Source organism: Sorex araneus, chromosome 6 (genome assembly GCF_027595985.1).
Source record: "Sorex araneus isolate mSorAra2 chromosome 6, mSorAra2.pri, whole genome shotgun sequence".
NCBI lineage: Eukaryota > Metazoa > Chordata > Mammalia > Eulipotyphla > Soricidae > Sorex > Sorex araneus.
In genome coordinates, this window is record NC_073307.1 from 98,179,777 (window position 1) to 98,207,004 (window position 27,228).

Here is a 27,228-nt window from a genome sequence, read left to right on the forward strand (position 1 = left end):
TGCAGATATACACCCATGTGGGTACATGCATGTGCACAAACACACACACACCCAGGCCACACCCGCGTGGGCTGCCCTGGGCTTCGCCCACCGTCTCCCGGCACTGCTCAGAGGAATTCTCCCCGGGTGATGTTCAAACCCGCGACAATCTCGCGGGGAGAAGAGACGCCCGCACTGAGGGCCGGGGAACATCCCTCCTGGCCTCGCGGTCGCCCAGAGAACCCGGGAAAGCAGCAGAGACGTGGGGGGGGGGGGGGGCGGAGCCACCTGCCAGCCCAGGGCCAGTGTGTGGCGGGGATGTGACAGAGAAGGAGGCTTCGGGGGACGTGGACAGGGGTGAAGGGGAGAGATGCCGAGGAGGGCCCACCCTGGGCTGTGCCCGGCTCAGCAGGGGGGCTTGTCCATGCCCGCTCGTGCCCCTGGGCATGGCCCTGGCCAGGCACCAGCCCCCAACAGGTTAACGGTGGCTGCTGAGAGGACAGAGGCCACTGGCCCGGTGCGACCTCAGGCACAGCTTCCACCCCCGCCAGGGGAGCAGGGGACCGGCCCAAGGACGGCGGCTAGTGGCCGGCAGGGAGAGGCGGGGAGCAGAGGGTCCGGCCTGTGCAGAGCCCCAGGGGCCGCTAGGACAGACAACAGCTTCTCCAGCCTGGGGCCCCGTGGACCACGCCTGCCCCCCACCACGGTGGGGGCAGGTGAGCATCGGACACTCGGGTCCCGCCCGGGCGCCCCCGGGACTCTGAGGCCCCCCCAGAAGGCCTGAGGAGTGACGCCTGCAGGGAGGCGGGGCCCTCCCCAGGGCCAGAGGGAGCCGAGCCGTCCAGCTTCCCGCCGCGCCCGAGGGAGGGAACCGGGAGAGGAAGTCCCTCTGCGAAGGCCACAGTCAGCGGTCAGGCTGGGCACCCCTGGCATCTGCTCAGCGTGTCACCTGGATCGGGCAGCTCGCAGCCCGCCGCGCAAGAGACGGAAGCAGGACGCCGAGGCCATCGGGGCCCTGCGGTGCCCGGGAGGCGGGCACCAGGCGTCAGTGTTGGCCCGGCACACGCCTGGCCAGGTCCAGCCCAGCCGGGGAGGGGGTGCGGGGGGGGCATTCCCCAAGCACTGCCAGGAGTGACCCCCGGGGACAGCAGGAGGGAGCCCCGGCACCCCCCGTTAAGGTGGTGAGAAACAAACAAGACCCCAGAGTGGCCCAGCTGGATGGACACAGGATTGGCCCAGTGGATGGACACAATGTGCCTCACGAACAACACAAAAGAGGCCGCATATCAAGCAGCAGGAAAAGCACCATCTGAAAGGGAGAGCAGGAAAGGCCCAGACAGGAAATGTCTATTTTAACTGATCAGACTGGGAATTTAAATTAATGTAGACGACACATGAGAACAGATGAGAAATAAATGCAGAAAACCGCAATGCCCGAAAAGGGAGGGTGAGAGAGAGGGGGGAGAGGGAGAGGGAGAGAGAGAGACGAGGGAGAGGGAGGGGGGGAGAGGGAGAGAGGGAGAGAGACTGGGAGAGAGGGAGAAAGGGAGGAGAGAGGAGAGGAGAAAAAGGGGAAAGGGAGAGAGGGAGAGAGAGAGGAAGGGGAAGGGAGGGATGGAGAGGGAGAGGGGGAGACGGAGAGAGAGGAGGAGAGACGGAGGGGGGAGAGGGGGAGAGGGAGAGAGAGGAAGGGGAAGGGAGGGATGAAGAGAGAGGGAGGGGGGAGGGAGAGAGAGAGGGAAGAAGGGGGAGGGATGAAGAGAGAGAGGGGGAGACGGAGAGAGAGGGGGAGAGGGAGAGAGGGAGGGACAGATAGGGACAGAAAGAGTGACAGAGAGGAGGGAGAGAGAGGGAGAGAGAGGAAAGCTGCTGTACACCCAGGGAGGGGTGGGGTGGGGTGGGAGCCGGGAGCACTGGTAGTGGGAAATGTCCACTGACGGAGGGACGGGTGTTGGAACAGTATATGACTGAAACACGACCATGAACAGTTTTGTAACTGTGTCTCATGGTGATTCAATTTGAAAAAGAAAAGTAAGAAATACTAACAACTAAACTGAAAGTGTAGTTTAGTTATTATGTGGTATTTTATTAATATTAAATTGAACTTCTATCTTCCCTGGATTAGTATTATATATGAAAGTCCTCACAGAATAAAAATAAAACATGCTTATTTGTGATGTGTGTATATAACATAATGAATGTAAAGTTATTACTTTTCTTTTTAACTTAAAGTGCTTTAAAAAAGGAGAGAGAAATAGAAGCACAGAGAGAACTCTCTGCTTTAGTGGACACATCTGGAAGTTCTCAGGGCTGACTCCTGGCTCTGTGCTCAGGGCTCACTCCTGGCAGTGCTCAGGGGTCGATGTGGGGTGCCCAGGATGGACCCTGAATTCGCTGTGTGCAAGGCCAACGCCCTACCTGCTGTACCAGCCCTCAGCCCGAGAGGGGAGCTTTGAAAGAAGGAATCGACCCCAGGATCAAACCCGCAACACAGCGAAAGGGAAACGAAGGCTTCCCGAGACAGCTGGGCAGACAGTACCCCGTGGAGGGAGGTGGCAAGGCGGGATGCAGGGAGGGAAGGGAGAACAGAAGGACCACGGGCGCCCCCAGCTCTGAGGGCGCGGTTCTGAGAAGCACAATATCCCCGGGCCGGGGGTGCCGGGAGGAGAGTGGGGGAGGACATGCTCATAGCAACAGTGGGTGGCGATCTTCCCTGATGACTGCGGACACCAGTTCCCACCTCTCCCACCTAAGCCTCGAGGTGCCGGACTCTGCAGAGGGCCGCAGGGGGACTCCGAGAAGGCAGGCGTGGGTGGGCCTGAGCAGGGGTGGAGCCAGAGAGTCAGGGGGTGCCGGGAGACGCAGGAAAGAGTGGCACTGTCACAGCGCGGCAACAACACCCCTGCCGCCCTGGACGGCTGTTTGTAGCGCCCAGCAAGGTCGGGCACAGTCGCAGGCACTCTGAGACGGGAGGGCCGAGCCGGACGTCCGGGCCCATGGGGAGGGAGGCCAGCACAGCCGCAGTGAGAAACGCACACTGAGGCCTCAGCACGGGCCACCAGCCGCGACCGTCACCCACCAGGGGAAGGCAGATCGCTGCGTGGGGCAGGGAAAGGGAGCCACCCCGCGGGGCCCCGTCACCATCTCCGCGTGGGCTTGCGGGTGTCCAGGAGGCACCGGCGAGGGGACAAGGTGTGCTGCATGCAGGGAGAATGTCCGGGACTTCTTCCTCAGAGCCTGCCTGTGCCCGTCTTGGAAACGGGGGCGAGGGGGCTGCGGGCTCGGGGAGCAGGGTGGGGCTGGCATTAGAAGCCTCGTGGGCAAAGCAGGGGGAGGAGGCGCTGCGGGGGCAATCACGGGGTGACCGGGCCCTAACTTGAAGGGGCAGAGGCCAAGCCACGTGGCAGAGAGAGGCGCAGAGACGGAGCAGCGGCCGGGAGCACTGTGCCCGCGAGCCCGGGGCAGGGAGACCTGGTCAGGAGCTGGGTGAGCTCCTCCTCCCGCGGTGTGCAGCCGCCCTCCTGCAGGAGCTCCTGCAGCTGGACCAGGGACACGAGGCCGCCCGTCTTGGACCGGTCCAGCTTGCCCAAGGCCTTGCAGATGTCCTGGCGATGCTCCTGCAGCCGGTGCCTGGAAGGAAACGGGTTTCAGAGACGCGCGGGGCCCCGTCGCGCCAACAGACCCTGGCGCCAAGGCCCGGGGAAGGCGGCCTGGGAGGGAGGTCATGCGCCGAGATCTTGGCGTGAGCGAGAGCACAGTGAAGAAGTGGCCGCCTGCTTTTGCCTTCCTCTTCCTGCGGTTGCTCCTTTCACGCCGGAAAGAAGGACACGAGAGAACGGAGACGGGGGGGGGGGGGGGGGGGTGCACTACCTGTCCCTCGCAAGGCCCGCCGAGCCTCGGCTCCCAGCTGGGCACGGCAGACAGACGCCAGGGGCACCCCTGCGGGGAAGCCTCGGAGGGCCTCCGTCCAGTGGGCCTGTAGAAGCACGTGGACAGGATCAAGAATGCCCAGAGTGCCAGAGGTGAGGCCTCGGGGCTGGATCCCGAAAGTCCCTGCAGGGCCCAGGACAGCCAGTGCCAAGGCGCTGGGGCTGGTGGGAGCAAGGCCAGAGCGGGGGCGGGGTTGAACGCTTCTGAACGAAAGTCTTCAGGGCCCCGCCCCTCCCGTGACTCCTCCCCTCCGGACTGGGTGCCTCTGGAGCCCCAAGCCCCGCCCTCCCTTGACCCCGCCCCTCATTTCGCCCTGTCCTTCCATTGGCTCCCCCTCTAGCCAGCCACCTCCAGAATTTCTTCTCCGGAGCCCCGCCCCTCCCATGGCGCTGCCCCTCATTGGCTCCTCCCCTGGGCTCCCCAGAGCCCCGCCCCTCCCATGGCGCGACCCCATTGGCTCCTCCCCTGGCCTCCCCAGAGCCCCGCCCCTCACCCGAGAGGCTCCGCCTTGCTGGCCATGCGCTGCTGCAGTTCCTTGGTCTCCTCCTGGATCTGCTGGGGCTTGGTGAAGTGTCCCATGAAGTTGAAGAAGTCGGTGGCGTAGGGCCGGTGGACGTCCGCGTTGTAGGGCACGCCCAGCTTCTGCAGGAACTCCTGGTACGTGATGTGCCCTCTTCCCTGCGTGTCGTAGCTGGAGAGGGGGCATAGCGGCCTCGATGGCTGCTCTGCGCCCTGCACGCGCCCAGGGCATCGTCTGCCTCGGGCCAGGGTCCCTGGGGCACCTGCTGCCACCTCTGCCCGGCCCCCTCATCCACCCGAAGGATGCCCAGACCCACCCTTCACCCATCCTACGGGGACCCACGGAGCCCACGGGGTGGGGCTGTTTGAGATCACACCCAGCCTTAACCCCAGTAACGCCGGCCGCCTGCGCAGACGTTTTCTCCTTGAAGAGGAGAGAAACACCGCCAGAGCAGGGACCAGTGAGGGAGACTAGATAAGGAGACGCGCTGCGCCTCTGCGTCGGCTCTATTATTGAGATTTTCCCGAAATACAATGCACGGGAAAGGCATAATGGGGGGTTTTATCTCTCCACACTATTCAAAGAGAATAGCCTTATTTCAATTAATAAAAAGAAAGGCAAATTGCCAATTCTGCTGAAAAAAAAGGCATTTATTTTTTATGGGAAGATCTTGGTCTCCATCTAATCAATAAAATTCACAGTTATGGACAGAGTTTCAAGACGAGCTCGGTGCAAGGCCCTGGGCTGGCTCTAAGCAGTGTTGCGGGCAAATACTCCTGGCCAGCTGTGTCTGGCTGTGCCCAGCTGTGCCTGGCAGTGTCTAGGCTGTGTAACTGGTTGTCTGGCTGTGTCTGACCTGTGTGTCTGGCTGTGTCTGACTTATATGTTTGACAGTATCTGGCTGTGTGTCTGGCTGTGTCTGGCTATGTCTGGCTGTGTCTGGCTGTGTCTGGGCTGTGTGTCTGGCTGTGTCCAGCTGTGTCTGACTTGTGTTTATGGTTGTGTCTGGGCTGTGTGTCTGGCTGTGTCTGACCTGTGTGTCTGCTTGTGTCTGGGCTATGTCTGGCTGTGTGTCTGGCTGTGTCTGTGTCTGGGCTGTGTGTCTGGCTGTGTCTGGCTATGTCTAGGCTGTGTGTCTGGGCTGTGTCTGGCTGTCTGGGCTGTGTGTCTGGGTTATGTGTCTGGCTGTCTGACCTGTGTCTGGCTGTGTCTGGCTGTGTCTGACTGTCTGACCTGTGTGTCTGGTTGTGTTTGGGCTGTGTCTGGCTGTGTCTGGGCTGTGTGTCTGGCTGTGTCTGACTGTCTGACCTGTGTGTCTGGCTGTGTCTGGGCTGTGTGTCTGTGTCTGGCTGTGTCTGACCTGTGTGTCTGGTTGTGTCTGGCTGTGTATGACTCTGGTCTGTATGTCTGGCTGTGTCTGGGCTGTGTGTCTGGCTGTGTCTGGCTGTCTGGCCTGTGTCTGGGCTGTGTGTCTGGCTGTGTCTGGCTGTCTGGCCTGTGTCTAGGCTGTGTGTCTGGCTGTGTCTGGGCTGTGTGTCTGACTGTGTCTGGCTGTGTCTGGGCTGTGTGTCTAGCTGTGTCTGACTTTGTCTGACCTGTGTGTCTGGCTGTGTCTGGCTGTGTCTGGCTGTGTCTGGCCCTGGCCATCTCCAGCTCCCTGTCTCCCCATTTCCCCAGCTCGGCCCCCAGATGTCCCCAGGTGTCCTCCCCGGGGAAATGGCGGCTGAGCAGGACCAGGAGATGTGTCCAGGCTGTGGGTGAAGCCACCCTCTGAGGCTCTCCTGGAGAGGCTGACCACACGGGCAGCCAAATCGGGGCAGGTGCCACCCCGGAGCGGGGTACATTCATTACGGACCCCCACGGCGGGCACAAGGCTTCCTGGGGGCACCTTTCCAGCTTCGGTCACTCCCGCTGCCCGCACTAGGGCGGCAGCCCCTCGGTGTCTGCCTGCTGGCCTCAGGAGGGCAGAGTTCTCGGGGAGGAGCTGGGCGGCTTCTTCCCCAAACAAGTTCGGGGGCCGGATGCCATGATGGGTCAAGTCCTGAGACCTGAGGGTCCCCTCTGCCCAGCGCAGGCCTCACGGACAAACTCCACATTGGACTCTCTTCAAAGGCCCAGTGGGAGAGCCACAGGGTGGGCGGGAGCCGGGGCTGGCGGGTGGGACTCAGCGGGACTCCTCACACTGCACGGCCCAGTACAGCCCAGAGAGTGCCCCTGGCTCAGAGAGGCCACTGGCTGCCTGAGGAGCTGCCCAGGCCCCTTGCCCCCGACCCCGGCAGCATCTCCCATGCCCTCTCCTCTGAAGCTGCTGAAGATGGTCCATGCTGCACCAGTGCCAGGGACGGCCACCGCCTGTCCCCACCAGCCCCGGGCAGCTCCCGCCCCACCGGGCAGTCGTGCTTAGTCTTACAAGGGAAGCGGCCGCTCACCGGCGACCCTCTGAGAACTCAGCCAGAGCCTCCTGGTGACTGCTGGGAAGGGAAACTGGCCGTGATGCTAGAACTGAACTGAGCTAAAATAAAAAATCAGATCAGGATTTTGTAGGAACTTCAAGTTGCATTCCTAAATTTAACACGAAAACAGCCCACCTAGTTCTAAACTCGGCCAGTGCTCCTGCCTTCCGCTCTGAACACGCGGAAAGCGGAAAACAGGATGTACCCCTGCCCGCCCTGGAGACACTGATGCTGGCCCCCCACCCCACCCATCTAGTGTACACGTGTGTGTGTGTGTGTGTGTGTGTGTGTGTGTGTGTGTGTGTGTAGGGGGGAGCGACCACCAGTGGCTGCTGACACGTAGAAGCAAGAAGACGTGCCATTCAGTGGCCAGCACACAGAGTTCCACACGGGGCCACTGGGGGTGGGGTGGGGGCTGGGCCTGATTTCAGGGCAGCTCGGTCTGAAACACACCGAGACACGGAACCCGCCTGGGAGGCTATTTTCAGCGGCACGAGGCCTTCGGGAGACACTTGTGGTTGCTGGAAGTTTGGATCTTCTCCTCTTGGCTCCCGTGGGCAGGCCCTGGAGCGGGCTGGGCCTGGTCCCGGCTGCCCGGGGCGGGGCTGGGCCCTTGCCCAGGGCCCGCTTCTGGGAAGCAGTCGAAGGTGCCTTGCGTCTGCCTGGCCAGCGCGAGGCCGTGAGTTCCGTCCCTGGTGCCGCCGCATATGCCTCCTGTAGTCCCCGGAGCTGGGTCTGCTGTCCCCCTGGGGCCCCCTCGAAGCCACTACCCACACAGACCTGGGGGCGCCCGAGCCAGGAGGCAGGGCCGGGCACAGCACCGCGGTGGCCCCCGGCGGGCAGCACGCAGGCTCTGCTCACCTCGACCACAGCTTCTCGAATTCCCGGGGCGTGAGCGGGACAGCGAAGCCGTAGAGCGCGTTCCTGATGTCCCGGCGCCGCAGGATGCCGTTGCCCGCCGCGTCTGTCTCCAGGAAGTTCTGCGGGAGCGTGCGGGGCACTGAGAGGGGCGAGCCCCGGCCAGCCCCACCCCCCAGCAGAGGGGGCCCGAGAGACGCGGGTGAGGGGCCCCAGCTTGGGAAAACCCACGGGCTGGCGGAGACGATGTTGGGGGACCCAGCCTGGGGTGGCAGGCGGCACCTGGCAGGCCCTGGACATCAGACTGGCTGGACACAGGCCACGGGACTGACGGAGAGGGACACGGGAACTGCCCCTGCCGGACCAGGCCTGCTGGTGTGCGCAGGGCGGGAACTAGCAAGGCCCCGAAGGTTGGGAGGCCGAGTTTAGATTCACAGGCAAAGCTGATACCGTGCAGGGGTGAAGACTCCTGCCGCGCAGGGGGCCGGCGCAGTGCGGACAGAGGCCTGGGGAGAGGCCGGGAGCCCCTGACAAGGCAAGGAGGGGCAGTGCGGCCACTCGCTGGGGCCGGTGCAGGAATCCCCGTGCAGCGCCCGTGGCCGAGACCCCAGGCCCCTCCACGCCAGAACCCGGGGCCATGCAGGGATGGAGGGTTTCAGCAGGCCCTCAGCACCCACCCCCCGCCTGCCCACTGCCTCCTCCAGCCGGGCCGGGCCCCTGCAGCCCCAGCAACCACGCCTTCTCTGACCCACAGCTCCCTCGAGTGTAAACCGTTTCACGGGTGGGGCGTCAGCTTGGGGCCCCAACACCGACCCCCTCGAAGGCAGGGCCCTGCAGTCCTGAAATACGGCAGGGGCTCTCTTGCTGTCCCTTGGGGGCGTGGCCACTCTTACCTTGGACAAGTCTGACCATCGGGTCCTCGCTTTGGTCACGAGATACTCATGAGCCTGTCCACAGGCTAGTTCTGTGTCCACGACCTTCTGCTTTTGTCTTAAAGGGGCAGAACGGCAAATGTCCGGTTTCAATGTCACGAGCTCGCCGACACCCTCCCCTGCCCCCTGGCTCTGTGGCTGGCGTCTCTCCTAGGACCCCCCTGCCCCCCAAGTCCCTGTTCACTCTCCACCACCACTGGCTTGCCCGTGAAGCTCACGAGACCCATTCACGAAGGCCGTGGGGCCGGGCGTGCCATGGACGCTGCCAGGGCCGGCCACGGCGGCTGCAGTGCAGATGGACCCTGAAGGAGTTTGGGGCGTCCTGGGTCTCCCCACTACCGAGCCCCTTCTGGGTACCTGGCTGCCTTGCTCCAGGGGACCCAAGTGTTTCTGGAACCTGAGGTGACCCCGCTGTGAGCGCAGACACTGGCCTGCGAAGTCCACCCGTGGGCCCGTGGGGTTAGCGCAGGGCTCGTTAGGAACTGCTCCTCCAGGGACCCTGGAAAGCCAGCCAGCGCGGGGAGACGGCAGGCAGACCCCGCCGAGCCCTCCCAGGAAACCGTAACGTCTTCTTGGTGGGGGTGGGGCTCAGGGCTGACTCCAGGCTCTGCACTCAGGATCACTCCTGGAGGTGCTCGGGGGACCCCCTGGGGTGCTGAGGGGTGAACCCGGGCCGGCTGCACGCAGGAAGGGTCCTCCCCGCTGTGGGGTCACTGGGCCCTGGGACCTGTGACTTCTGTCTCTGCCGGCCAACAAGACACTAGGGAAGCCGAGGCCGGCCCAGGGGGCTGGGTGGGCAGAGGAAGGGCTCCGAGCCTGGCCCCGGGGCGCAGTGGGGGAGGGGGTCTGCACGGCTCCCGGAGCAAAGGTGGCCTCGACCGCCAGTCGCCTGCCGTCTGCACAGGGACGGGGCGGCTGAGGTGAAACCACCAGGGAAAGCGTGGCCGGGCCGGGGCCTCTCTGGGCCCCCATGGGGAAGCCCAGCGCCAGCCACGTGTCCTTCCGCAGCGGGAGAGCCACTGAGCACTGCACGGCCGAGCCCACCTCTGGCCTTGGGCCCCGTGGCCCTCGACCTCTGGCTCCAATCACAAATGCAGGTCAGAGCGGGGCCTCCAGTGCCCGCCACGCCACGGCCCTTCCTCCGTGCCCTCACACAGCAGCCCCGGACCCTCGCTGTCCCGGGTGACGGTCACTGAGTCACAGTGGTCTTAGGACCAAGGGAGAGGCCTGCCCAGGGCCGCGTCTGGGTCTCCTCTGAGGGAGCGGCCGCAGACCCCTGGGAAGGAGAGGCGGCGGCGGCAATTTCCTGGGTGGGCATGCGGAGCCTGGCACGCTCCCCACAGGGCCGCCCGCCCCCGCCCAGCTTCAGATCCCCCTGCTCTTTCGGGGTGCCGTGGGCTCACCCCTCGCTGCTCTTCAAATGGCCCTGGGGGCCAGAAATGCGTCCCCGCCCCGGGCTGGGCGAGCACTCGGCCGCCGCCCGCCCGCACCCCTTCTCTCTGCACCCCCGAGCGTGTAGCCAGCCCCGCCAGGAGCCACACCGCCCCCACCCACACCTGGATTTCTGCGCCATCTTCCAACTGCCACTAGACCCCCACGGAACCCTGGGGCCCCTGGGCTGGACAAAGGCCCCGTGGCCCAGGGCAGAGTCTGGAAGGTAGAGGGTGGGTGCCCCGGCCCGCTGGCACCCCCGGGCTCGCACTCTCGCCCACCCGCAGCACCCTGGGGTCTCACTCGCTCACCCACGCCCGTGTAGAGTCGGCCTGGACACGTCACCCACACTCCACGCACCCACTGGCCCTCGCCCGGGGCCCCTCAGAGCAGAGTCACCGGGCCCCCTCTGCGGCCAGCCCTGTCCATCACGGGCACCTTGGCTCTGACCCTGGCCTGGCACGTGGAGCACTGGGCGGGCCGTCCCGGGTCACCTCTGACCGGCACACATGTGTCATGAACCCGACGTGGCCCAGGGAAGCTCTGAGAGCGAGGCTGCGACGCTCAGGGCGGATGGGAGCCGGAAGCTGAGCCACAGAGATCTGCAGGGGGAGACCTGCAGGGCAGCGGGTCCCTGGGGCTGAGCCAGGACGCGCTGTAGTGGGGGAAGGCCCAGGTGGCGGCGACGGTCCTGCTTGGAGGCGGCTGCTGGTGGCCTGGAGGGACAGGGCACACCCAAGCGGGTGGAGACGGGGCTCCGTGCACAACCCAGGAAAGGGCAAAGGGCAAAGGGCGAAGGCCCCCGAGAATCAACACTGAAAGGACAGTGCGACGCCAACAGCGGAGCCCGGGAACGCACAAGTGGGAGAGCGGAGGGGAGGCCGTCCCAAGCACAGGGGAACGAGGGCGAGAGCAGGACGGAGCCCGGAGGCCCGAGAGGCAAAATCCGGAGGTCTGAGACGTCCCTCAGGGGCCCCGGGGAGGGGGAGAAGTGGTGGGGGCAGGAAACGGCAACATGGGAACGGGCAGTGGGATGGGAGGTGCTGGCCTTGCACGGAGCCAACACAGCTTCCATCACTGGCACCCCAAACAGTCTCTGGAGCCCCACCAGGAGTGAGCACAGAGCCAGGAGTGAGTCCTGAGCACAGAGCCAGGAGTGATCCTCAACACAGAGCCAGGAGTCAGCCCTGAGCACAGAGCCAGGAGTCAGCCCTGAGCACAGAGCCAGGAGTCAGCCCTGAGCACAGAGCCAGGAGTCAGCCCTGAGCACAGAGTCAGGAGTCATCCCTGAGCACAGAGCCAGGAGTGACTCTGAGCACCACCAGGTGTGGCCCCCAAACAAAAAGGCATTTTAAGCTATTACAGCTTTAAGCTATGAAAAACCCGGTTTAGGTCCCAGAGGATCAGAAAACTGCCAACAAGACAGACTCAAAGGAAGCCACATGCAGGGCAGAGCTGCAGGGCCTGAGTGCCTGGGCGGGGACGGTGGGGCCGGGGATGGTGGGGCCAGGCCTCCGTCATCCTGAACACAAGCACCACTCACCCAGAGTTCCTACCCCACAGAAATATCAAACTGGCATGAAGGACACGACGCAAATGACCGGAATCAAGGCAGGGCGGAAGCAAGAGCAACGTGCAGGGCCACGGACACAGCATTCCCTGCCGGGCCCCCAGCTCCAGACGCACGGGACACTCTCGGGCCAGCTGCAAGCTCCTGCCAGGGGACTGGACACTCCTCTCTGCCCGCCTGGTGGGCAGGGAGAGGTGAGATAAGCCACGCAGAGACTGGCATGGAGTCTGTTTACTTGGCCTTGTTTATAGATTGTCCCACTCAACGGCATCTAAATACAAGTGCCTTCCGAGGATATATGTAATATTCACCAAAATAGAACATTTTCAGGGCTTGCAAATACAAGAATTAAAATCACACAAGAATACTGCGAACCATAGCATCAACTATATAGCACCAACAGAAGGATACGTAGAAACTATGCAGATATTTTTAAGTTAAAAAGTAATCCTTCTAAATAATCTTTGAATTCAGAGAAAGTCTCAGGGAAAATGAGAAGACATTTAAAAATAAATGAAAATAAAATATACTATAATTGTACATCCAAATTTGTAGGGTGCAACTAAACAAACATAAAAAATTGAGCATCAAGGGCTTGTAGTAGAAAAGAAAGGGAGTTACAAGTGGGCTGCTAGTTGAAGGAAATAAAGAGCAAACTCTACCACAAGTGCGGGGGGATAAGGAAATATGTTATGAAGAGTTACAGCAGCGACACGAAAGGCTAGTTCTTGAAACGCCAATCAAATGGGTCAGTCCCTCACTGAACGATCCAGAAACAGGCAGCGAGGGAGGAAGACGCCAGTCCCAGGATCGGGACGGGAGGCTGAGCCGTCACCGAGACACACAGACGTCGCCCGGACAATAAGGAAAGGCCACAGGCAGTGGTCAGCGACCTGGGTGAAATGGGCTATCTTCGAAGGCACAGAGGACCAGAACCCACCGGAGCAGAAATAGGCGGCGAGTGACTGGCCAGCCAGCCCAGCGGGCGGGTGTGCGGTCAAAATCCTCCCCCCAAGCTCTGACTGAGGGCCTCCTCGAGCAACAAAAGGACCTGAGGCATTTCCTGTGTGAACTACAGCTCCTTCCACCGTGCGTGCAGTTACCAGGGGGTGCCCGAAACCTTTCGCACGTGCACCAGGATTAAGGGGCCTCTCGTGATCTTGATTTTAGTTTTACTAGATAAATGCGCCACCCTAAGATAGTCGATTATTTCTCATCATTCTCAATTGTACTTTTAAAAACTGTGACTAAAATGGTAAACAAATGGCGGCTCTCCCTGCACCGATCCCAGGAATCAGGGCTGAGGATCCACTGCCACTCTCACTGCCTGTGGGGCCGCCACGGCCCCGTCCCACATTTCAGCCCGTGTGCAGAGGGGAGGAGGGAGGGGAGGGAGAGACAGAGTCAGAGAGACACAGAGACACATAGAGAGACAGAGACGGAGAGACAGAGAGACACAGAGACACATAGAGAGACAGAAAGACAGAGACAGTGACAGAGAGGCAGGGAGACAGAGACAAGGAGAGAGAGAGACAGAGACAGAGAGCTAAAGCAGCAGACACACACAAAGACAGAGGGGGAGACAGAGAGAGAGAGAGAGACAAAGACAGAGACAGAGACAGAGAGATCCACTCCGGGTTCAACCAGCACAGCTACAGATGCCAACAACCATTTGAGAAATGAAGGATATTCCTCGGGACAGAAGGAAATGGGTCTTCACAGAGCCAGACCTTCCTTGGGACCGGCTTGGTGGCACAGCGTCCAGGACACAGCTGGGCCTCTGGCTCTGCCAAGGGTCACGCCTACACCGGGTCCCTCTCCCATGTCCCCTGGTGAACACGCACCATGCGGGCACCGCGTCATGGGACCTCTGGGTGGGGGGTGGGGTCCATGGGCAAGGTGGGGTGTGCTGGCACAGGGGAGAGGGGTCACCGGCTGAGCACTGGTGAGGGAGCACATGCATTAATAAATAAGTGGACAGGCACCACGGTGCCGAAGCTTAAGAGACGGTCCTCTCCGGGCCCTCAGCTTTCCTCCGGGGATACACACGTCTGGCGATGGAGGTGGGAGTGAGCCACCGGGGAGGGGAGGGGAGGGGGCGCCAGAACAGGCCCTGGGGAAAGGGAAAGATCTCCCCACGCTGCCTGCATCCCCCAGAACGACTCTGGACTGTTGTTAGCCCCGTCGCTCCTGGGGGCCATCAGCTGGCAGCGCCCAACGGGGTCTTCAGAGGCACGGCTGGGGTGCCCGCGGGGGCGGGGCCAGGTCTGAGCCCCCTCCAGGGGAGCAGCGGAGGCTCCTTCTAGAACACTCCATGCCCGGGCCCCCAGCCCCCTCCCTCCTGCCAGGCACCCCTGCCCACGTCGGCTCTGCTGGTGTGCCCTGCCCGCGCCAAACCCAGCTCTGACCTGGCGCTGTGCTCCCGCCCCGGGCCCACCTGCTGGGTGCCCGCCTGCTGGGTGCCCATCCCGCTGGGTGCCCGTCTGCTGGGTGCCCATCCCGCTGAGTGCCCGTCTGCTGGGTGCCCGTCCCAACAGTCCTGCTCCCCAGTGCTCTGGCTCTGGTGTCCCACTTTCCCTCCCTCTCTTCAGGACCTTTGTCCAGCGTCCCCCGGGCAGAGTCTGGTGGGCACGGGGCACCACCAGGCGGCGGGGGGGGGGGGGCAGGCCCAGCCTCAGGCCTTCCAGAAGGTTCTGCCGGGGGCCAGGGCGGCTCACCGCAGCGTGCGCTGGGGCGGGGCGTCCCGGCTGGGGGGCCGCGGCTCGCACAGGCTGCGGAACTCGCGGAAGTTGAGCGTGAGGCTGGGCCCGAGGCCCAGCAGCTGCAGAAAGCGCAGGAACTCAGCCTGCGTCAGGTGCAGCGTCAGGCACATCAGCAGCTTGTGCAGGTCGTGCATGTTGACCACGCCGTCCCTGTCCGCGTCCATCCTGAAGAAGGCCGCGTAGGGGTCCTGCGGGCAGGCGGGCGGGTGGGCGGGGTCAGCGCCTGGGGCGGCGTGTGCCTGGCCCGAGGCCGACAGGGCTGATCCTGGCTCCCCCCGACCCCCCCAGGAGGGATCCTGGGTGTGGAGCCGGGTGTGGCCCCCAAGCGAGCCCCCAGGGCAGAGCCAGGCTGGGGTGTGGCCCCCCCACCCATCTGCTGACCAGCTGCCAAGCAGGGGGGCCCACAGTGAGGCTGGGCGGGACGCGCTTGTCTCGTGACTCCTGCTGCAGTGCTCGGGACACCCTCACTCACCCCAAACGGCTTGTCCCGAGCGTTCGCACGCGTCCTGGGTCCCCCACCTCAGGGTGCACCATGGTCACATGGCTTCCCTGAACCCCGACTCTCCGACCCCAGGCCCTGTCCCCTGCAGGCACCTCCGAGGGGTCCCCGGCCCCCACCCTGCCCCGCCCGGCCTCTCATCCTGCAGCTCCAACCCCAGCACAGGCGCTGCCGGGGGCCGGGGGGGCCGTGGCAAAGGCCAACATCTTGGAGCCCCAGAAGCTGGGCCGGGCCGCACCCCTCTCCCCGCCCTCCCCACCCCGGGGACTCTGCCGCGTCCTGCTCTGCTCTCCGGCCGCCCTTCCCTTCTCCTGGTGGACGCACTGTCCCTCCTCCTGCCCCCAGGACCCCGCAGGCTCCTCTGGGGGCCGCACTATCTGCCCCTTCTGCAAGTCCCCTCTCTCCACCCTCCCTCAAAGTCCCGCCAAGGGACATCTCTTCAAGGAAGCCCTCCTTGCAGGGGTCCCCGCAGGGCCCAGCACCCCCAGCAAGGCAGGCAGAGATGTCAGGGCACGGTGACTGGTGGCCGCCGGAAGGGCAGAAGGGACGGCGGGCCCTGGGGCCTCACCAGGGGCACAAGGCAGAGCCGCCCGGCCCGGGGGTCCTGGCTCACCCCATAGTGCTCCCGGACCCGCTGCGGGAAGGCCTCCAGACACTCCTCGGCGCTGATATAGAACTGGTCCGGGTCGCCGGCCCAGTGGACGCCGGCTGGGGGCGGCCGGTACAGCCCGCATGGCCGGTCATCTGCGGGGAGTCCGAGAGCGGTGAGCAGGCTGTCGCGCTTCGGTTTCCTTTCCCAGTCCCAGGGAGCGGGGCCCCTCCGGCCCTCCCCCCACTTTCCCACAGCAGAAAGGCGTTCCCGTGAGGACGGGCAGCGGCGCTTTACCTTCCGATCCGGGCGCAAGCTGCAGGAAGCTCATCCTGTCGGGGCCGGGGGGCGGCGAGGGCCGCACGGCATGGCCCGGGGGCGCGCCGCTGTCGTCTGCAGCCTACCCGGGGACAGGTCAGCTGAGCGGCCGCTGGCCCCGCCCCCGCCTTCTGGGGGCTCCCCTGATTGTTACCCCCAGGGGCGGGGCCTTGCCGCCCCCCAGGCCCTGGCTGGTCTGTTGAGCTCACGGTGGGCAGAAGGGGCAGCAGCACCCACCACCCACCCCCCCCCCCCGCTTTCCCACACCAGATCCCCCCCCGCGCGCCCGTACAGGAGGAAGTCAGACCGGAGAACGCACGTGTGTTCTGGGAAACACAGCCAGGCCGCCTGGGGGCTGCATTTCCCACCCGTGTCGTTGGGTCTGGGTGTCCCCGGAAGGTACAGAGCTTCCGGAAGGGGCCTCCGCCAAGAGGAGGAAAGTCGGGGCGGGCACCCAGCTGACAGGCGGAGCTGTGTTTGGCGCGTGCGGGGCACACAGGCAGAGCAGACGTGGGCGGGGGTGCCCGGCTGGAGGAAGGCCGCGGGCCGTGTCCCTCCATCGGGGGAAGGCCCGCAGCAGCACGTGGAGTCGCAGATGCAGAAACATTTTAATACATAAATGGAGCGTGAGTCCGATTACGGCTCTAATCAGGCACCGGGGGGATAACTGGATAGAGTTCATATGGAAAAATATAAACTGGCTGAGGAGAGCTATGTAAACACTAAAAAAAGATAAAAGAAAAATGAGAAAAATATCGGTTTTGCTAAGTAAAAAAGAAACCCCACTGTGTCCAGCTGCGGCCACGGCCCTGCAACCCCGGCGGTTCCGGAGACAAAGGCGACCGTCTGATTCGGGGAAGACGGGGAAGGGCCCCTTTAGACCGAATATAAAGATGAATTCGTGCAGATTAATATAAGAGGGCTTACTTTGTCATTTCATATGAATTTAGGGGGGAAGAAAGGTCAAAACAATAATGGCGAAGAGCAGCCAGGAGATGAGAACCGACTGGCAGGCAGGAGGAGGAGGAGGAGGAGGAGAAGGGAAGAGGAGGAGGAGGAAGGGGAAAAGGAGGAGGAGGAGGAGGAGAGGGGGAGGAGGAGGAGGAAGGGAGGAGGAGGAGGAGGAACGGAAGAGGAGGAGAGGAGGGGGAGGAGGAGAGGGGGAGGAGGAGGAGGAGGAGAAGGAGAGGGGGAGGAGGAGGGGAGGAGGAGGAGGATGTCTGGGCCAAGACAAACAGCCCCGGGATGGGAAGGACGCGGGCATGCGGGTGGGCAGACCCCAGGACATGCTCGCAGCCTGCACTGGCTGCCTGGTTGGGGGTCCAGGGTACAGGCCCCCCCGTCTGGTTCAGGGAGCTTGCAGGCTTAGGTGATGAATTGGGCGTGGGGGTGAGAGGACTCACCCTGACACCTGCCCACACACGGGAGGACTCCCCCCGACACCCCCCCACAAGAGGACTCACCCTGACACCCCCCACACGAGAGGGCTCACCCCAACACTTCCCTACTTCCTAACTTCCCGGAGTGAGCACCGGAAGACTCACTCTGACACCCACTCACAGGACTCACCCCGACACTTCCCCACACACAGGAGGACTCACCCTGACACCCCCCACACATGGGAGGACTCCCCCGATGACCACCAGGGGAGGACTCTCGGTTCTCACACCCCTCTCTGAAACTGCCTTCATCTGCATCACTGGTGACAATCCAGCCACGTGGTCCCCAGCGGGAAACACGGGCCCCTCCTGACCCCCACTGCCTTCTCCCTCCCTCTCCGGCCCCTGTGTCAGGTCTGCGGGTTGGGGCACGTGGGGTGGCCGGGAGCCCGTGTCTGCGACCCCTCGGGGCCCCTCCCGCTCTGCCAGAGACAGAGGTGCCCCGTGCAGTGGACAGCGGGCCAAGGCAGCCGCTGGTATCACTTCTCCCTCCCTGGGATCAAGCCCGCGCTCCTGGCAGCCTGTGTCTGCATGGAGAACACCCCTGTCGGCTGACGAGCTTTCAAAGGGAGGGCGAGGGTCGGAGCAGCGAGACACCGCCAGGCTGAGGCGCGGGAATGGCCACGGCGCTTCCCAGACACCCCCTGCCGGACCGCTCCCCTCTGGCCCGTGGCTGTGCCCTTTGGGGGCCACACCTGGCTGTGCTCGGGCCCCTGCCGTGACACAGGAGAGGGGGGCCCATCCCGGGTGCGTCTCAGCTGCCAGCGCTTTCCTTCCGGGGACTGGGGCGGGGGGCAAGCCACGGCTCAGGGGCCCCCAGGAGGGCACCCCCACCCAGACACTCACTCTCACTCCTCACTCCTACAGCACCCAAGCCTCGGAGAGAGCCAGAGGCGTCTCCGGCCCACAGAATCCCCTCAGGCCCCCTGGAATGCTCAGGCCCGCGAGACTGAGGGTCCACGCACCTTCCTGGGGCTGGGTGTGCCCACCCCGCTGCTGGGGTCTCCATCGGGGTCCAGGATCCGCTCTCGGAGGGCCGGGCCCTGCTGCTGGTTGCAGGCGTCCAGCTGCTTAACCTCGTCCCTGCCTGTGGCTGGGGGGCTCTCCCGGGGAGGCGGAGCTCTGAAACCACAAGCAGGTTCTCAGGGGGAGCCTGTCCCCCCCCCCCCACCAGACCCGGTTTGTCCACCCCAGCCAAGCCCAGCCTGCACGGCCACCTGGGGCAGGCTCCCCCTGCACTGCACCCCTGCATGGAGCCGGGTGGCGGGCGGAGTGGGGGGTGTCTGTGCTCTGGGGGTGCAGAAGGCTGGACCAGGGCTCTTAGAAACGGGAAACTAACAGACCCGTCTGTGTAACTGGATCCAGGGAACAGAAGGAAGCCCCCTGGCCCCCGCCTCCACGTGACCAGCCACGCCCAGCAGTGGAGGGGCCTCAGGGGCAAGGGGCGGGCAGTGTGCTTCGGGGCTGGGCCGTCCCCGGCGCCCTCTGGGGCTGAGGGAGAAGCAGCCATGGAGCTGCTCAAGGGAAATAATTCTCCTTCCTGGCCCGGGCCAACGTCTGGGGCCTCCCCGAGCGCGCAGGCAGTTGGAAACCATATTTCCACGACTCCCGTGGCCCGTCCTGGCACCGGGTGCTCCAGTCCTGCTAAAACACCGTCTTTCTGAGCCCGCTGGTGCAGCAGCGGCTACGGAGACCCCCAGAGACTCGGGGTCCATGAGGGTTGCCGAGGAGACGCCCACTGCTCTCGGGAGGACCCATGAGCGGAGGCGGCCGGGCCGGTGTCCCGTGCCTGGAGCATCTGGTACGGCTATGAACGGGCAAGGGCAGACCCATCTCGTCATTGGCCTAAACTCGAGCTTTTCCCGGCTGCGGAAGGGCCGGACTGTCCGTGGGGGTTGCATGGCGCAGGCTCCATGGGGACAATCGGCTCGGGGACGGTTTTCAGTAGCGGCTGCTCACGGTAGGAAACGCTATCGGGTCCAGCTCCAGCTGCGGCGGAGGCGTGAGGTGCTGGGGCGTGCGAGCATGCAGACGGCCGGGCAGCGGGGAGCCCCCGAAACCCCCCTCGCAGGACAGGCTCCGCTTCCCTGGGCGTGCACAAGGGCGGGGCACTCGGCCGCTCCGGGCTGCAGTGGACGGGACTCACCTCCCGGGCCGGTCGGCGGGCGCCGGGGACAGGGCCTGGCCCGTGCACACCAGGAACTTCTTGTAGAGGACTCTCCCCGAGCTGTCCAGGAACCTGCGGCTGAGCCTGCACATCGGGCAGAGCCAAGGGCCCGGAGAAGGGCGGGAGTGAGGGGACGCTCGCCAGATGTGCTGCCCCCCCGCACCCCGCCTTCACTCAGAGGAAACAGGGACGGCAGAGTCACCCCTGAAGGTGGCGAAGCGGGTGGACCCCCGGCTGGCAGGACGACAGCCGCACCCCGGCGCTCACCTGAGGAAGTGGTCGGCCGTCAGGGACGGGCAGAGGATGCTCAGGACGGCCTTGAAGTCGGGTCGGCTGATGAGCCCCGTGTCCCCCGGGTCGTGGGACCGCAGCCGGTCGTAGCACTCCTGGAACTTCTCGGTGACCTCGCTGCGGAGCTGCCCCTCCACCTGCGACAAGGGGACGCGCTTTCCGGCTGCACGGCGCCGAGGGGCAGCACCCAGCGTGCGGAGGGCGGGGCTCTACTCACGGCTGCCCAGTCCAGCACGGACTCGGCCCTGGCATCTGAGCTAGGCGATGGCGCTTTCCCCACCTGGCCGGAGACACAAACCGCGGGTCGCTGCAGAGAGGCCCACTGGACTGACTGGCCGCTCGGCTCCGGTCAGCCTGGGAGCCAGAGCCCAGACCCCATATGGACACGGGGGCAGGGCGAGGGGCGGCACACGCCTACTGGGAGCCGTACACAGGGAAAGGCCCGTGTGGCTCTCAGAGCGAGTGGAGAGGGAGAGGCGGGGCCACTGCACGGCATCCGGCCACTCAAGCGAGCAAACGGGCAGACAGGGTTCAGGGGTCCGGTCGGCAGAGCAGGTCATAACCACGCCCCGCAGTGAATGAAGCAAGCGCTAGGGGCCAGAGGCCACACGTGGCTTGTGTTTGGACAGTGGACAAACACCAGGACCCCAAAACCACCGAGGAGCACTCACGGGGGGGGGGCGGCGTCCCGAGCACACTGGGGCCGGGAGGGAGGGGACAAGACTCCAGCATGAGGAGCAGCTGTGCCAACCTGCCCCTCCCTGGGGCGGGGAGAGGCAGAGCTAACACCAAAGAGCTGGACGCACGGAGCCCTACCCGCGACAGCCGAGAGCTGGGGGAAGTCGGGGTCACCTTACACACCCCCGGCCCCACGCGGGGTCCCCCCAGCACAGAAACGGGGGAAGCCTGGGCGCTGCTGGGAGTGGCCCCCACCCCGCGGGCAGACCCTCACCCGGGCACTGTCTTCCAGCAGCTCCAGGATCTTGGCCACGTGCAGGGCCCCGGTGCCGCCAGGGTCCAGGGCCTGTGTCAGCTCCTGGAACTCGGGCTCCCTCACCGTGCCCATGGCGCCCTCCAGAACGCGCCGCAGTTCTTCCCCCGTTATCCGCCCGCTGGGTGTCTGCGGGGAGAGCCAGAGAAGGCTCAGAGGGAGGGGCGCACACGGCGTAGAGGGGGGCGGGGGGCACCACTTAAGGGCGAGCGTGGCTAGTGCAGTGGACACAGGGGAGTCTCCATGGTGACTGGGGTGGCACCGGGGCGGGCACAGGGGGCTCGGGGGCTAGAAAGGCCCAGAAAGGTGCCCCCGGTGCTGCCAGCCGGGGCTTGGCGGGAGGGGCCCCAGGGAGGAAGGAGCCGCTCTGGGGGGCCCAGCTCAGCCCCTTCTCTGGAAGCGCCGGGTGTGTGTGGCACAGATGCCCAGTGCCAGGCGCTGCTGTGGTCCGCTCCCCACGCCAGGGGACCCATGGCCTTCGCTGGGCATTCACATCCCGTGGTCCTCTGAAGGACAGAGGTCTCGCTGCGACCAGTCCAACAGACCGTCTTCCTTTCACGGATGTCTCGGACCTGGGCACCTTTGCCCGACCCTCCATCGCGGTGGTCTGTGCCCCCAGCGCACTGCGGCACGGCCCCTTCGCTCAGGCCACACAGCCCGGGGTTCCAGACGTGCTGGGGCCGGGGGGCCAGAACAGGGCTCCAGCCTCCCAGTGCTCAGAGCCCAGAACAGGTGCCGGAGGAGAAGGAGAAGCGGTCACCGCGGGCACCAGGAGCCCGGGACTGCCCCGGGGCCCCCACGCGCTGGCAGGGCCCGTGCTGAGTGAACCTGCCCTCTCTGGCTCCTGGGTCACACCCGGGAGTGCTCAGGGATCACTCCCAGTGGGGCTGGCTGTGTGCGCGGCCAGCGCCCCACCCGCTGTCCCGTCCCTCCGGTCCGGGACCCTCCACGCCGGCAGCTCCCTGGGTGGCCCCGTGATTTCCTGAGATCCGTGAGTGAAGGCGCTCGGTGGACAGTAAGGGGGGCATCATCCACGGCTGCCGTCCACGGGACACGTGGGGCCGAGCTCGCCGGCCAGCGGGCATCTGCCGGGTGTCCACGTCCCTCGGGTAGGCAGCTAACGGAGCTGGGACCAGCCCCGAGACGGGCTGGGAGCAGGGCGGCTCCAGAGGCCGCTGAGAACACAGTGGACGGCCCTCACACGTGCGGCCTGCTACCTGCTGGGCTGCTCTGGCCCTGCGGTCACCAGCCAGCCCAGCAGCTCGAGTGAGAGGGGACTGGGGCTGGGATGGTGGCGACAGAGGGTGACAGGGAGTGACGGGTGTGTGGGGGTGATGGGGTCATGGGTTGGGGGTGACAGGTGGGGATGATGGGTGAGGGGGTGATGGGATGAGGGTGATGGGTGCGGGTGATGGGTGGGGGCGACGGTCGCTCACGGTGTGCAGGCTGATCAGGGCCTTCCTCAGCCTTGGGCAGAGTCCCGCCTGTCTCAGCAGCCGAGGGACCGGAGCACTGAAGCTGGAGCCGCTGTGGGAGAGGGAGAGACAGACGCCAGCGGCTCTTCCCTCAGGCTGGGTCCCTGCCTGTGTGGTGTGATGCCCTTAGAGGCGGCCGGGGACCCCCAGGGGGCTCAGGCCCTCCACAGACCCCTCTGCTGTGCCAGACCCAGTTCCACAGCCCAGCTGTGCCTCTGAGCTGTGAGGGCAGCAGACGGCAGGGCCGGGCCCCACTGCCCATCCAGCTGCCCATCCAGCTGCCCAGCCCTGCTGCCCATCCCACTGCCCATCCCGCTGCCCATCCCACTGCCCATCCACACTGCCCAGCCCTGCTGCCCGTCCCCGCTGCCCACCCCCACTGCCCGTCCCGCTGCCCCACCTGCCATGCACTCGCCCGCCTGCAAAGCTGGGCACTTGCATCCAAGGAGGAGGGCGTCCACTTTCGCCCCGTCCACTCCCACTGACGGTGACCAGTGCTCAGGGGAGCTGTGAGGGTCCCGCTGTCAGTGCTCGGAGAGGACTAGGGGACTGTGAGGTGTGAGGGTCCCACTGTCAGAGCTGGGGGTTGTGAGGGTCTCATCACCCGTGCTGGGAGGGCTGGGGTGGGCCCACAGTCAGTGCTCGGGAGGCAGCAGCTGCAGAGAGGCCCGCCCTGGCCCCGAGTGCCCCACTGAGTGGGGAGCCGAGACAGTGCTCAGCTTTTCCTGGCTGTGCGCAAACCCCCACCACCCCCAGGCAAGCTGGGGGGGGGCAGGGAGGGGTCGAACCCTGAATAGGCTTCGTGGGACTGCAGGCGCCCAGCAGGGACAGGCCCCCATCCAGTGCCCATGGACGTGAGCAGCGCCCAGCCCCTCCCCCGGTAGTGACAACATTCGTTTTGGTTCCGGGGCCACATCAGTGGTGCTCAGGGGACTGAACCCCCCGTGCTGTCCTTCCCCCTGGCTCCCCGGAAGGCTCCGTCTCTCCTGGACCCTGAGCTGGGACCAGAATCGCACCCTGAGAGCAAATGTGAGTCACACTTCATTCTTGGCTCCTCCCGGCCGTCAGACAAAACTGTACAGGGACAGAAGTGCCCCCCACCCAAAACGCGTGCAGCCCTCCATCCGGGAACAGGGCACGTGTGGGGACGCTTCCCCGGAAGGCTGGTCCCCCGGTGGGTCAGGACCACGTGGGTCCCGTGATCTGGAAGCTGTCAGTGAGTGCGGTCAGCACAGGACCACGCATGCGTCCACACAGCGACCAGAGAAAGCGCAGCGGCTCCAAAGGCGGGCTCTGAGGCCCACTCCCCACAGTCACGCCAGCAGTGAGGGCCGTCAGGCCTGAGATGAGGGGGCACCCTCTGCGGCCCAACACCCACGACCCCCCGAGGAGGGAACAGCCCCAGAGCTCCGGCGGGCCGAACAACCGAACTATCTGGGCGATCGACTGCTCGAGAACTCTCGGGGCGTCCGGGTCAGTGCTGGCCGCTCCCAACAGACCCCAGTCTGCTGACCCGGAGTGAGGCAGAGCGACGCCGCCTTCCCGAGACTCCCGCCCTGGGCCTTTCACGCACCTGCTGCTGGGGGTCAGGGGGGTCGCGCTGTGGCACTTGAGGCTGTGGGGGTCGCTGAACAACGACATGAAATGCCTCCAGTCGATCTTCGTGGTGGTTTTCAGTCCTAACCTGGGTAGGAAAGGAGAGAAGGAACATCACAGACATTTGGTTTTTCTAGAACGCTGCACAGGATATGTGGGAATCGCTGCTGAGTAAAGTGGGACAAACGGCCAGATGGGGGGAAACGAGGCAGCGGCGCAGACCCTGCCCCCTCCCCCACACACCCCGCAGCCCGCCGTCCCCGCAGCGCAGTGCTCCAGCCCTGGCCTGCAGAGCTGCGTCCGCACATGCGGCCTCGTGTGGCCCGGGATCCGCAGGAGGGAAGCAGGTGTGACCGCGAGATGGGTGATGGGGCTGGATAATAGTGGGGGGCGGCTGGCTGCAGGCCAGAGGGGTCCCCGGGCCCCGGGGAAGGACAGGCGGGCAGAGGGGGGCAGGGGCGGGTGCCGGCAGCTCTGGGGGAGGAAGTGGCCGTGACCACAGCGTTGGGGAGGCCCCGGAAGTGGAGGCGTCAACTCAGATCTGCCCCAGGAGTGGGAAGAGGGAACATGGGCCTGGACACGGTGGGACCCGCACTCCGGGCCTGCGCGTCTTTGCTGCTGTCTGGCTTTAAGCCCGAAGCTGGGGCAGCTCCCAAGGGCGGCAACAGAATAAAGGCAGCACAGACGCAGTCTGGGTGAGAGCAGGTGGCCAGGGACCACTTGCAGCCCTGGCCACACCTGTCAGCCCAGTTACACCTGTCAGCTCCAGTCACACCTGTCAGCCCCAGTCACACCTGTCAGCCCCCAGTTACACCTGTCAGCCCCCAACCACACCTGTCAGTCCCCAGTCACACCTGTCAGCCCCAGTCACACCTGTCAGCCCAGTCACACCTGTCAGCCCCCAACCACACCTGTCAGTCCCCAGTCACACCTGTCAGCCCAGTCACACCTGTCAGCTCAGTCACACCTGTCAGCCCCCAGTCACATCTGTCAGCCCCCAGTCACACCTGTCAGCCCCCAACCACACCTGTCAGCCCCCAGTTACACCTGTCAGCCCCCAACCACACCTGTCAGCCCCCAGTCACACCTGTCAGCCAAGTCACACCTGTCAGCCCAGTCACACCTGTCAGCCCCAGTCACAGCTGTCAGCCCAGTCACACCTGTCAGCCCCCAACCACACATGTCAGCCCCAGTCACACCTGTCAGCCCAGTCACACCTGTCAGCTCCAGTCTCACTTGTCAGCCCAGTCACACCTGTCAGCCCCAGTCACACCTGTCAGCCCAGTCACACCTGTCGGCCCCAGTCACACCTGTCGGCCACAGTCACACCTGTCAGCCCCAGTCACACCTGTCAGCCGCCAACCACACCTGTCAGCCCAGTCACACCTGTCAGCCGCCAACCACACCTGTCAGCCCCAGTCACACCTGTCAGCCCCCAGTCACACCTGTCAGCTGCCAACCACACCTGTCAGCCCAGTCACACCTGTCAGCCCCCAACCACACCTCTCAGCCCAGTCACACCTATCAGCCGCCAACCACACCTGTCGGCCCCGGTCACACCTGTCGGCCCCTGTCACACCTGTCAGCCCCCAGTCACACCTGTCAGCCCAGTCACACCTGTCGGCCCCAGTCACACCTGTCGGCCACAGTCACACCTGTCAGCCCCAGTCACACCTGTCAGCCGCCAACCACACCTGTCAGCCCAGTCACACCTGTCAGCCGCCAACCACACCTGTCAGCCCCAGTCACACCTGTCAGCCCCCAGTCACACCTGTCAGCTGCCAACCACACCTGTCAGCCCAGTCACACCTGTCAGCCCCCAACCACACCTCTCAGCCCAGTCACACCTATCAGCCGCCAACCACACCTGTCGGCCCCGGTCACACCTGTCAGCCCCAGTCACACCTGTCAGCCCAGTCATACCTGTCGGCCCCAGTCACACCTGTCAGCCCCCAGTCACACCTGTCAGCCCAGTCACACCTGTCAGCCCTCAGTTACACCTGTCAGCCCCCAACCACAACTGTCAGCCCAGTCACACCTGTCAGTCCAGTCACACCTGTCAGCCCCAGTCACACCTGTCAGCTCCAGTCACACCTATCAGCCCCCAGTCACACCTGTCAGCCCCAGTCACACCTGTCAGCCCAGTCATACCTGTCGGCCCCAGTCACACCTGTCGGCCCCTGTCACACCTGTCAGCCCCCAGTCACACCTGTCAGCCCAGTCACACCTGTCAGCCCCAGTCACACCTGTCAGCCCCCAGTCACACCGGTCAGCCCCCAGTCACACCTGTCAGCCCCCAGTCACACCTCTCAGCTGCCAACCACACCTGTCAGCCCCCAGTCACATCTGTCAACCCCAGTCACACCTGTCAGCTGCCAACCACACCTGTCAGCCCAGTCACACCTGTCAGCCCCAGTCACACCTGTCAGCCCCCAACCACACCTCTCAGCCCAGTCACACCTATCAGCCGCCAACCACACCTGTCAGCCCCAGTCACACCTGTCAGCCCCCAGTCACACCTGTCAGCTGCCAACCACACCTGTCAGCCCAGTCACACCTGTCAGCCCCAGTCACACCTGTCAGCCCCCAACCACACCTGTCAGCCCAGTCACACCTGTCAGCCCCCAAACACACCTATCAGCCCCAGTCACACCTGTCAACCCCAGTCACACCTGTCAGCTGCCAACCACACCTGTCAGCCCAGTCACACCTGTCAGCCCCAGTCACACCTGTCAGCCCCCAACCACACCTCTCAGCCCAGTCACACCTATCAGCCGCCAACCACACCTGTCAGCCCCAGTCACACCTGTCAGCTCCCAGTCACACCTGTCAGCTGCCAACCACACCTGTCAGCCCAGTCACACCTGTCAGCCCCAGTCACACCTGTCAGCCCCCAACCACACCTCTCAGCCCAGTCACACCTATCAGCCGCCAACCACACCTGTCAGCCCCAGTCACACCTGTCAGCCCCCAGTCACACCTGTCAGCTGCCAACCACACCTGTCAGCCCAGTCACACCTGTCAGCCCCAGTCACACCTGTCAGCCCCCAACCACACCTCTCAGCCCAGTCACACCTATCAGCCGCCAACCACACCTGTCAGCCCCAGTCACACCTGTCAGCCCCCAGTCACACCTGTCAGCTGCCAACCACACCTGTCAGCCCAGTCACACCTGTCAGCCCCCAACCACACCTCTCAGCCCCAGTCTCACCTGTCAACCCCAGTCACACCTGTCAGCCGCCAACCACACCTGTCAGCCCCAGTCATACCTGTCAGCCCCCAGTCACACCTGTCAGCCCCAGTTATACCTGTCAGCCCCCAGTCACACCTGTCAGCCCCCAGTCACACCTGTCAGCCCAGTCACACCTGTCAGCCCCAGTCACACCCTCAGCCCCTGGTCACACCTGCCACACCCTCAGCCCAGCCAC

At 64.6% G+C, this 27,228-nt stretch overlaps 1 protein-coding gene across 1 annotated transcript in view; it reads right to left on the minus strand.

Annotated features, from left to right (window-relative positions):
- Positions 1–27,228, minus strand: part of EFCAB6 (EF-hand calcium binding domain 6) — a 91,089-nt gene that overhangs the window by 17,533 nt on the left and 46,328 nt on the right. Inside the window, exons 11-24 of the mRNA XM_055144017.1 lie at positions 23,778–23,888; positions 22,166–22,256; positions 20,691–20,858; positions 19,956–20,018; positions 19,715–19,875; positions 19,427–19,531; positions 18,246–18,402; positions 15,821–15,923; positions 15,548–15,678; positions 14,391–14,623; positions 8,634–8,730; positions 7,744–7,862; positions 4,403–4,600; positions 3,451–3,609 (exon numbers count right to left, since the gene is read on the minus strand). Coding sequence (XP_054999992.1) covers positions 3,451–3,609; positions 4,403–4,600; positions 7,744–7,862; positions 8,634–8,730; positions 14,391–14,623; positions 15,548–15,678; positions 15,821–15,923; positions 18,246–18,402; positions 19,427–19,531; positions 19,715–19,875; positions 19,956–20,018; positions 20,691–20,858; positions 22,166–22,256; positions 23,778–23,888 — 1,896 coding nt within the window. The remainder of the gene's footprint in view (positions 1–3,450; positions 3,610–4,402; positions 4,601–7,743; positions 7,863–8,633; positions 8,731–14,390; positions 14,624–15,547; positions 15,679–15,820; positions 15,924–18,245; positions 18,403–19,426; positions 19,532–19,714; positions 19,876–19,955; positions 20,019–20,690; positions 20,859–22,165; positions 22,257–23,777; positions 23,889–27,228) is intronic.